Raw genomic sequence first — 10,955 nt, forward strand, 5'->3', positions numbered from 1 at the left:
ATTCACTCCATATTTTATCCTCCATGTTGTCTCTCCCATTTTTTTAATAGCATTTTACAACTCTCATGCTGACCACATCAAAATCTATGACCTCGGCCAACCGGAGCAGAACAGAGGGAATATGGCAGTGCATCCCAGTCTGTCATCAATGAACAACAGCGAGATGCAACCTGTGACCAAGCCCACGACGTCTAGGTCTTCCTGGTGGATCTTGCAGTGGCAGCTTCAACAGAGGGCCTAACCGGAGCATGGCCCGCGACAGGCACTCGACGCAATGGAGCTCGGAGCTCCAAGGTGGTCCGCGCTGGCGACGAGCCAAGGCAAAATCGGTGCGCGCATCAGCATCAATAGATCATGGAAGAGATCCTTGATGTTTCATCTTTGGTAGAGGTGGTCGGAGTGGCCATGTCGACGGTGAGGTGTTCACGATGGTAATGGAGCTTGGCGTGGATAGGGAGGTGGCGCGACTGGGACGAGGAAGGAGGAAACAACACGCACTAGCCTAAGGCAGCACGATGGACCTCGTGACAGCCTCGGCTTGGTCGAAGAAGCCCTACATTCTGTCATCAGCAGTGAAGACCCATGTGATGGTGGCCTACCACCGAAAACAACGATGGTGGCCTACCACCGAAAACAACGATGGCAGCCTGACCCTACTTGGAAACGGGCCAAGATGAGGTCGTAGAGGTGTTCAAGTTCGATTAGGGGCATGGACAAAGGGAATCGAGCTAGCTCACCAAGTTGCTCGGATTTGGCAGTGCAGGTGGTTTCAGACTAGTTGCCACACATAGAGAAGAATTCCCTTCCTCTCCCTCCCCTCCGTTATTGCGGATGGCACCGTAGCATCCCTGCCAACGTCCTCAATGCCCCCACCTCCTGCTATTGCTGCCGCTTCCTCCACGCCCTTCGCCGCCACCGCCGCCTCTCCCCTCGTCCTCATCTATCAGCTCCTCCCCCTCCGGGGCAGGCTGCAGCCATGGACCACTTCATCGTAGCCCATCGCGCTGCTGAGCTCGAGAGGGAGAGGGGACGACAGGAGGAGAAGGAGGAGCAGCAACAACAACGGTGGAGATGGTATGTGTCCGGATGGTGGCTGTAGCGCATGGGCAAGCAACATTTGGAGAATGGAGTGGGCAGAGAGACATGCCACATCTCGCGTGCAAGAGGAAGGAGATAGTGTACCTGTCATAACAGTGTGGATGATGGAAGCTCTGTTGGAGATGGATTTTTACTCGATTTGGCTATCGGATAAGATAAAGGGTGGGATGTAATATCTACTGTAGATGCTCTTAGCATACCAGACAACCTCAATCAAACAGACCTTTTGCCACTTACAGAGTCGTTTTGTTCTAGCTGCGCGTATGTAAACTTTTTGAGTAAATTTTTTAAAAAATATAACTATTTTGATATATATTATATAAAACTCCAACTTTAATGTCTATTTAAAAAACCTACTTATTTTGACATATGTTGTAAAAACTACAATGGACCCACATATGCCATGTAATGGAATGATTAACCGTGTGCTCACATATTGCTAGAGGACGATAGGTGTGGCTACGGTGAGAATTTAATATATATCAAATTAGTTATAGTTTTTTAAAATAAGCACTAGAAATTATAGTTTTTATAATATGTGTCAAAATAGTTGTAAGTTTTTGAAATTTCTCAAACTTTTATACACATATCATGCGCTTGATTCCATGTGTCCTCTGTTTTACTAGCAAATTAAGAGAATAACTTTGTACCATCCTTTTTAACCGGAAGGGTTTACAGTAAAAAAAAGTTCAGATTTAATTCAAATTGAACTAAACTATAAGGATTCATATTCTATTTCCCTTCGAAATGGACCTTTACCATTTAGCTAGTCTCCTAGTCTTGCCTCTTGTCGCCGGCTGGCGGACTGCTAACATTTTACAAACCTTGACGTGCATGATTATTTTATTTCACACGTATCCTCTGTTTTAGTAGTAAATTAGGAGAATAATTTTACCCTATGCTTAAACGAGGGTGCACAAACTAATTAGAATGGAATTAAAATTTAAACTAAACTATAAGGAATTGAATTCTATTTCCCCTGTCAAACGAACCTTTTGCCATTTACCGAGTCTGGCCTGTTGTGATTGGGACTGTAAACTTTTCTGATCTCCGGTTGGAAGCTGTAGTTTAGAAATAAAAGTCTATTTGGTAGAGGTCTAGCTTAATAAATTTCTATTATTATTTTTAAGAATTTATAAGCAAAAGTTATGATGTTTATATGAACCATTTTATTTTTATTTTTAATTTAATCTAAAAACAAATACATAAATTATTTTATTTTAATTTATAAATTTAAAATCTGATACGAAACTAGGAGTTAGAACCTACCTAAACAAACCCTAATAAGTTTTTTTAGAACGTGACCTATTTGCCTTAAAAAGATCAATGCAATCGATCCAAAATACAGAAATGTGGTGGCCCACCTGCAGGTCTCACAGCTAGCATTAACCCAATCCAAATTCTCAGGCCCCACATGTCATTTGGACCACGCCCCTCGATTTGTGACTCGAGTTCTGCTGCTCTAGGCCAACCAGATGGAGAGAGAAAAAACTACGGCACTGATGTGACCTCACAGTGTCCATCTCCCAATCTCTCTCCTCCTCATCTCTCCCTATCATCCTCACAAGAAACCACTCTCTCTCTAGCCCCTAAACTCTCATCTCTCTCTCTAAAACTCCAAACTTATAGCATACTACTCGCCACTCCACCTAGCCCCTGCCACTCTATCGCCCAGCCATACAGCTACTCGCTGTCACTGAGCCAGCGGCGCAACTGCGGAAAGCCGAGCGCGAGAACCCACGAAACCAACCAAGAACTCCACCTCCACCCCGTTAAGGCAGACTCTCTGCAGCACGCTTCACACTCCGTCGTCGTCCTCTCTGTAATGTCACTCCCCTGATGCTTCGCAGCTCAGTGGCCATGACGACGACCTCCCGTGCTCTCGTCGCCTTCCTCCTCCTCGCCGTCGCCGTCGCTGACGACGGTTCGTGATCTCTCTCTCTCTCTCTCGGGGTGTCTGGTTGCGTACTGGGGAGCAAAGATTCGAGGGGATGGTTTGTTAGGATTAGTATTTTATTAGCGCTGCAAGTACGCGCTTTTAGAGGCATGGTGATTCGCTGGTGCTCCATTCCCATTTTTTATTGCGGTAAGCCAAGTCTAATACTTAACTAATCCTTGTGAGTTGTGCCCCTTCTCATCTCCTCTCCTCTTCTTCCCTGCCGAGGAGGCAGTTCTTGACATCTTGTAGCAGCCTCTCACTCGTACACCAATGTTTCAAAATGTGATTTTTTTTACCCCTTCCATGTTCTGTTTTGTTTTTATATGTGCCATTTTCCGAATTGTTCTGTTGCCTTTTGGAGCAAACGCTCAGAAGATTAAGAAGTCGTTTCAGCATCAAATCTTTTCTCTTTCTTCAGTGCTGGAAGCTTGATTTTTTAATCTGGTTTCTTGTGCGTTTTTAGCTGTTTGTTTGGTTTTGCTATTCAGTGTAATCCTGCTACCTACCCTGATGAATCCTATCTTTCACCATTGTACTATTTTTGGGCTTTCCAAATCTGATGTTCCTGAACTTAGTTTGCTTTCTTGCCTTGAACTCTAGGAAAAATCCGTGATAGTATGTTAACCAACCCCCTTTCTGCTGATATTCCTTTTGCCAAATGGTCTGTTCAGATTCTACCAAGTCCATATCGTGTCGCCGTTCTTTATGCTAATGCGGCTGGTTCTACATCCAGGGTCGACGCTGCTGGAGATCAAGAAGTCCTTCCGCAATGTCGGCAATGTACTGTACGATTGGGCCGGCGACGACTACTGCTCGTGGCGCGGAGTCCTGTGCGACAACGTCACCTTCGCCGTCGCCGCGCTGTAAGAATAGCGTCCATTGAAGCTTGCTTCTTTAACGATTGCGACGTGTGGGCACTGATGCTGGTTGGTGCAAATGCAATGCAGCAACCTCTCCGGGCTGTACCTTGAGGGCGAGATCTCTCCAGCCGTTGGCAGCCTGAAGAGCCTCGTCTCGATGTACGGATGATTTCTTGTTTGGCCTAATGAGCTGTGTTGTTGATTGGATTTTTGTGACTTGCGTTAACATGTGTGTTTTGGCATGTGGATACAGCGATCTGAAGTCGAACGGGCTGTCTGGGCAGATCCCTGATGAGATTGCCGATTGTTCCTCGCTTAGAACGCTGTGAGTTGTTTAGGATTTTTGGTTTATGCTGGTGGCGCATACCGTGTTTATACTTATATTTTTGGTTTAGGGATTTTTCCTTCAATAGCTTGGATGGGGACATACCGTTTTCAATATCAAAGCTGAAGCATCTTGAGAACTTGTGAGGCTTTTTTTTTTTTTGCTGAAGTGCAAGTAACAAACAAATACCATGGAAGGGCGTATTGATCGTTTGCTGGTGTTTATGATCTTCTAGGATATTGAAGAATAACCAACTGATTGGCACGATCCCATCAACACTGTCGCAGCTCCCAAATTTGAAGTTTTTGTAAGATGCTACATGATTCTCATAATGTGGATTTAACTGGGCGGTTCAAAATTTCTAATGCGATGCATACACCAGGGACTTGGCTCAAAACAAACTGACCGGGGAAATACCAAGACTAATCTATTGGAATGAGGTTCTTCAATACCTGTAAGTCAATCTTCTCTCTTTGTTTCGCAATTTCAAAGAATGTGTACTAGTGCTCGATTGCTAGTACTGTAGCTACATTATTAGTATATTTAATGGCCTGGCCGCCAAGCAAAAGCTGGACTGCTGTATGAAGTTTTTTGGTTTGGATGGTCTTGTGAAATGGCATTCATGCAAATAAAGCGTTATGAAACATCAAAAGATTTCTTGGATAATTTGTGGCTAAATTGGTCATAACTCATTACTTAGGGGGCTGCGGGGCAATCGTTTAGAAGGAAGTCTCTCTCCTGATATGTGCCAGTTGACTGGCCTTTGGTACTTGTAAGTACACTCTTACCATGTTTGCTACAAGTTTGTTGTGTTTCCTCAATCTGATTTCAAGGTTACCATCAGTGACGTGAAGAACAATAGCTTGACTGGGGTCATACCAGATACCATTGGGAACTGTACAAGCTTTCAGGTCTTGTACGTATATATATTCTCGCCCCTCAACTAAGCTATTGAACTTTCCGTTTATGATGTTTTCCTAACATTTTATATTGGTAGGGATTTGTCTTACAATCAATTTACTGGACCAATCCCGTTCAACATTGGTTTCCTACAAGTGGCCACACTGTATGTGTTTCCTTTTTCAATGAACATAATCTTGTTACATACCTAATGGAGAGAGCTGACCTACAGAATTATGCATGTATTCTGTATTAGGTCCTTGCAAGGGAACAAGTTCACCGGTCCAATTCCTTCAGTTATTGGTCTTATGCAGGCGCTTGCTGTTCTGTAAGTCTTATAATGAATTCTGTAGTTTCTAGATTATTGTCTGATTGGCAAATGAGGCTACATTTTCTCATTGTTGGCGGTGCAAGAAATATCATTGATAATTGATAGCCCCTTTTTTTGTTCCAGAGATCTGAGTTACAACCAATTATCTGGTCCAATACCATCGATACTAGGCAACTTGACATACACTGAGAAGCTGTAAGAATTCTTATCCCCCTAAATCTGGTTCATAGCTGTTTAAGATTTTAGTTTTAATTGATATGGGCATATTTCTGAGTTAATAACATCATACATCTTGTGGTTATAGGTACATGCAAGGCAATAGGTTAGCAGGGCCAATACCACCAGAGCTAGGAAATATGTCAACACTTCATTACCTGTAAGCATTAGTATTTCTTTTCAGTTATGGGTATGAAAATTCTTTTAGCTATCACTATCTTTGTTGACATATTATCTAAATTCAGAGAACTAAATGATAATCAACTTACTGGGTGCATTCCTCCAGAGCTCGGAAAGCTTACCGGCTTATTTGACTTGTAAGTACTTTTCAGGCACCCTTTAATGTTTGTCATGTGAGTAGTGCTTCATTGCTCTCCTGAAAACTATAATGCATGAACAAGACGCTGCTTCTGCTTGTTTCACAGGAACCTTGCAAATAACAACCTTGAAGGACCAATCCCTGACAACCTAAGTTCATGTGTGAATCTCAATAGCTTGTAAGCACAGATTACTTCTGAAAAAAATTTGCTGGACATGTGCATTGTCACAAATACACATATAATGTGCTAATTTTCTTTTGCAGCAATGCTTATGGCAACAAGTTAAATGGGACCATTCCTCGTTCGTTGCGTAAACTTGAAAGCATGACATATTTGTAAGTTTGAATAGGTTTTAAACCTTACACTGTGCTAAACCTGAGCTGAGTGAATTTTCCGAGGTTTTTAAAAACATGTTTGATGTTTCATAGTGATCTGCTGCTTTGTTCACGGTGATTAGTGACTTATGTTCATCTGTTTCTGTAGAAATCTTTCATCAAATTATCTAGGTGGCCCTATTCCTATCGAGCTATCGAGGATCAACAATTTGGACACCTTGTAAGCTCCGTGAGCTATCAGTTCTTGAGAGTATCTATTTCATATTATGCTATATCTAAAAACGATACATGTACCAGGGACTTATCCTGTAACATGATTACTGGTCCAATTCCATCAGCCATTGGCAGCTTAGAACACCTATTGAGACTGTAAGTTTTTAGATGACTGTATCTTTATATGTTTCCAGCTTCATGTCCTGATGACATTGAACATGTCTATCTAGTAACTTGAGCAAGAATGGCCTGGTTGGATTCATCCCTGCGGAGTTTGGTAATTTGATGAGTGTCATGGAGATGTAAGTACCTGGTTTTCTAGTTGTGAAATAATTTTATCAATTAGTTCCTTGCATTGTACTTTGTATAACTTGGCTGTTGTTTTTAGTGATTTGTCCAATAATCACCTTGGTGGCCTGATTCCTCAAGAACTTGGAATGTTGCAAAATCTAATGTTGCTGTGAGTTGTCCTTTCATGTCACAGTTTTGTTTCTTAATTCGTAAGTCTGGTTTCAGAAGGAAAGCGCACTTCTTATTCATCTGTTCATTATTCACTCTTGTAGAAAACTGGAAAATAACAATATAACTGGAGATGTCTCTTCACTGATAAACTGCTTCAGCCTCAATAACTTGTAAGTTCATAACTACTTTTTTAAATATGCACAAAAGTTAGTATTTTGCTAACATTATGCTTTTGCATGTGGACAGAAATGTATCATACAATAATTTGGCTGGTGTTGTCCCTACTGACAACAACTTCTCACGGTTTTCACCTGACAGGTAATGTGCTCCATCCATCACTATTATATCCTTTTGCTCAGACTTGGAAATAGTAGTTTAGCGATCTGGTCATTTCTTCAGCTTCTTAGGTAACCCTGAACTCTGTGGATATTGGCTTGGTTCTTGTTCCACCAGCCACCAAGAGAAACGTAAGAAAGTGTTGCATTCATCACTTGTTTTGAAAGTAAACTTTATTCATGTCTAATAAACTGCCATCTTATCTTTCGCTGGATTTTCCATGCAGCACCAATCTCAAAGGCTGCAATACTTGGCATTGCTGTGGGTGGACTTGTTATCCTCCTGATGATCTTAGTAGCAGTTTGTAGGCCACACCGTCCGCCTGTTTTCAAAGATGTCTCTGTAAGCAAGCAAGGTAATGCATCTACTGAGTTTGGAATATGTTCTTACAATAAATCAATTGATCACCGCCATGGTAAGTTTGATGCTGTATTGTACTCGTCATATTAATTTACTAATAGATTTTAGCAAACAATAACATTGTCTGGACTCAACTTCATCATTAGTTTATTTTTGTAAGTTGTAAGCGATCACTCTAGAACAGTGTTAATACCTTGTAATAGAAATGCATGCTGTTGCAGTGAGCAATGTTCCCCCCAAGCTGGTGATCCTTCATATGAACATGGCCCTTCTTGTGTACGAGGATATAATGAGGATGACTGAAAACTTGAGTGAGAAATACATCATTGGGTACGGGGCATCAAGTACAGTTTACAAATGTGATCTGAAGGATTGCAAACCAGTGGCAATAAAAAAGCTTTATGCCCACTACCCACAGAGCCTGAAGGAATTTGAGACTGAGCTTGAGACTGTTGGTAGCATCAAACACCGGAATCTGGTCAGCCTTCAAGGATACTCTCTATCACCCGTTGGGAACCTTCTCTTCTACGATTACATGGAAAATGGCAGCCTCTGGGACGTTTTACATGGTAAGTGTAGACAGCTAACTCATTCGCACATTTTTTGTATAGGAAGAATGAGAACAGTTTACTAAAGTGATCAGTAGCTAGCACTGCTATGCTTTTCGTTTTAATAGTCTTTTTTTGTTCATCTGTCACACAACATCAACTGGGTACTCATGACAGTTCATGTTTTGACGAAGTCTTGGTTTGTTATTTGTTGTGAATAGTTGGATCGAATTACTATCACCATATCATAATATAACTCTTCTCGTCTTTTCTAGAAGGTCCATCCAAGAAGAAAAAACTAGATTGGGAGACTCGCCTTCGAATTGCTCTGGGTTCAGCTCAAGGCCTTTCTTACCTTCACCATGACTGCAGTCCACGGATAATTCACAGGGATGTAAAATCAAAGAATATACTCCTTGACAAAGATTATGAGGCCCATCTTACCGACTTTGGCATTGCTAAGAGCTTGTGTGTTTCAAAAACTCACACATCGACCTATGTCATGGGCACTATTGGCTATATTGACCCCGAGTATGCGCGCACGTCCCGCCTCAATGAGAAGTCTGATACCTACAGCTATGGCATTGTTCTGCTGGAGCTGCTGACTGGCAAGAAGCCAGTGGATAACGAGTGCAATCTCCATCACTTGGTAACTATCTTTCAGTCTCTTGCAGTTCTTCAATTAAATATCATTTTCTTTGGCTTATTGCTTTGGGTTCCAATAGTGCCCAAAAATTGCTGAACAACGCCGATTTGGCTTGTGTTTTTATAAGGGGACCAGCAACATGAAACCTATCATGTGAGTAGATCTATCTGCACTGTAGACCTGTGGTGGACTGGCGGGCTGGTCCATTGTATATGGCTACTGAAAGCTCCATTATAGGTTGCAGTGTTCTGTCTCCTAAAGCCTGCCATTTCTGTCCCCCTGTCATCAATAATGTAGATGGAAAGCTGAAAATGAAGTAACAAAATATCAATGGTTCTTACATGTGGCCATTAACTTTCCATACTTTTTTAGGGGAATACAGTAGGGGAAGCCCCGTACTGTAGAATTTTCGATGTGACATTTAAGTTGCCTGAGTTTCAAACGGGATCTTGTAGAACATTACCCAAAAAGACAATTACATATGTGATGGGAATGGAGGGATCCATAGATCTACTCTAGTTCAACTTAGCTAACTAACTTCACAATATGAGGTGGAAAAATTGTCTAGTCAGTTAATTATGTTGAATTAGAGTAGATCCATGGATACCCTGGTGCTCCATCCCTAATCAATGTTGACAATACATATGCCGCCTCTTAGGAAGAAAATTATATATATTGCTGAAAGGCAGGGAAACTTCTGTAACGCTGATTAGCAGATATTTCACAACTGTTGCATTTTCCTTCTGACTCAAGCTCTGATCATGTTTCCATCTTTTATGTTTTTATGCAGATCCTATCGAAGACTGCGAACAATGCAGTCATGGAGACTGTCGACCCTGACATCGCGGATACATGCAAAGATCTTGGTGAAGTCAAGAAGATATTCCAACTCGCGCTTCTCTGCACTAAGAGGCAACCATCTGATCGACCGACAATGCACGAGGTCGTGCGCGTTCTGGACTGCCTTGTAAATCCTGACCCGCCACCAAAGCCAATGCAACCACTGGCCTCGCCGCAGCCACCGGCCGTCCTGAGCTACATCAACGAGTACGTCAGCTTGAGAGGCACCAGCGTGCTGTCCTGCGCCAATTCATCGAGCACGTCGGATGCAGAACTGTTCCTGAAGTTCGGAGAGGCCATTTCTCAGAACACGGAATAGACAACGGCGGAGGCGGTCATCTGGTGATCTGAGAGCTCAGGTGGCAGGTGCAGCAGCTAGTGAAGTAGTTAACTGACATTTTGTTGAAATGTGCTGGGTTTACTCAGAAGGGACTCTGAAGGGTGTTAACTGTAAAAAGTCATGTGCTCCTCTTCGTTCTTTACCAGTTCTCTTTTGTCTAACCTAGGAGGCTGTATTGGTTCTCTCCTTAGTTCTGTGACTCTTGCCATATTGGAGTGATGGGAACTGTACTGATCAGGTGATATTCGTCTGCATGAAACTACTAGCACCAAGTGGTGGCATTCCTGTTTCTACTGACCTCTGTAACTTCTGAAATTTCTTGGTGAGTAAGGTGATCTCGATCTTCTTGGATCTTCATCCCACACGCACTGTTCTGCCATCCTATCCCGTGGCCCCGGGCGGCATGTGCGGATGTCGCCGAGCCCATGTCAGGGAGGTGTAAACGATGCGAGCCACGAGGTAAGGTTGCAGAAGGCCTTTGGTTCCGGATGGGCTGTGGAGATGAGATCAGGAGGGGCTGCAGTGTGAGTGTGCTGATGATTGATGGGCAGTGTCCTCGTGAACTCGAGGACAGGTGAACTGAGCCGCGGCCTGGCAGCTGAGGTGGTAGGGCAGCAGGGTGGAGTACCGGAGTGGGTACAAAGGGAAAAAAGACGTCAGCGGTGCCAAGAACGTCGCTGCTTACTGCGAACTGGCCGGAGCGGATCGGAGACGCTGCTCACGTGGGCCGGAGCGCCGTCGTGGCTTGTGGCATCCCGCGCGGTGCCGGGACGTCTCACCCATGGCTCCGACCTCCGAGTGCCCTTCAGCTGACTGACCTCCGAGTGGAATCGCTGACGGCGATCTGGTTCGGTTACAACATGGCTTAACCGTTTAACATAGACCT

General features: G+C 43.2%; 1 protein-coding gene across 4 annotated transcripts; it reads left to right on the forward strand.

The window, feature by feature from the left end:
• Positions 1-2,587: 2,587 nt before the first annotated feature.
• Positions 2,588-10,362, forward strand: LOC133926478 (LRR receptor-like serine/threonine-protein kinase ER1). Of its 4 annotated transcripts, none has more exons than XM_062372441.1 (27): positions 2,588-3,022; positions 3,771-3,900; positions 3,985-4,056; positions 4,151-4,222; positions 4,293-4,364; positions 4,458-4,529; positions 4,605-4,676; positions 4,923-4,994; positions 5,067-5,138; positions 5,220-5,288; positions 5,379-5,450; positions 5,577-5,648; positions 5,758-5,829; positions 5,915-5,986; positions 6,095-6,166; positions 6,253-6,324; positions 6,473-6,544; positions 6,622-6,693; positions 6,768-6,839; positions 6,926-6,997; positions 7,101-7,169; positions 7,246-7,317; positions 7,399-7,466; positions 7,562-7,690; positions 7,899-8,264; positions 8,519-8,892; positions 9,680-10,362. In XM_062372441.1, exons 1-27 carry the CDS (start codon positions 2,938-2,940, stop codon positions 10,046-10,048), a joined length of 2,955 nt encoding a protein of 984 aa, XP_062228425.1. In that variant the 5' UTR covers positions 2,588-2,937; the 3' UTR covers positions 10,049-10,362. The 4 variants fall into 4 exon arrangements, with proteins under 4 accessions (XP_062228425.1, XP_062228426.1, XP_062228427.1 ...); XM_062372442.1 differs by having other exon boundaries at positions 8,522-8,892; XM_062372443.1 differs by having other exon boundaries at positions 7,917-8,264.
• The last annotated feature ends 593 nt before the right edge of the window (positions 10,363-10,955 follow it).

Source organism: Phragmites australis, chromosome 8 (genome assembly GCF_958298935.1).
Source record: "Phragmites australis chromosome 8, lpPhrAust1.1, whole genome shotgun sequence".
Taxonomy (NCBI): domain Eukaryota; kingdom Viridiplantae; phylum Streptophyta; class Magnoliopsida; order Poales; family Poaceae; genus Phragmites; species Phragmites australis.

Coding starts and splice junctions, on each gene's coding strand:
- LOC133926478 (XM_062372441.1), top strand. CDS start 2,938: ATGCTTCGCAGCTCAGTGGCCATGACGACGACCTCCCGTGCTCTCGTC. Junction 4,223..4,292: donor TGTTCCTCGCTTAGAACGCT/GTGAGTTGTTTA, acceptor TTTTTGGTTTAG/GGATTTTTCCTTCAATAGCT. Junction 6,167..6,252: donor TGTGTGAATCTCAATAGCTT/GTAAGCACAGAT, acceptor TTTCTTTTGCAG/CAATGCTTATGGCAACAAGT.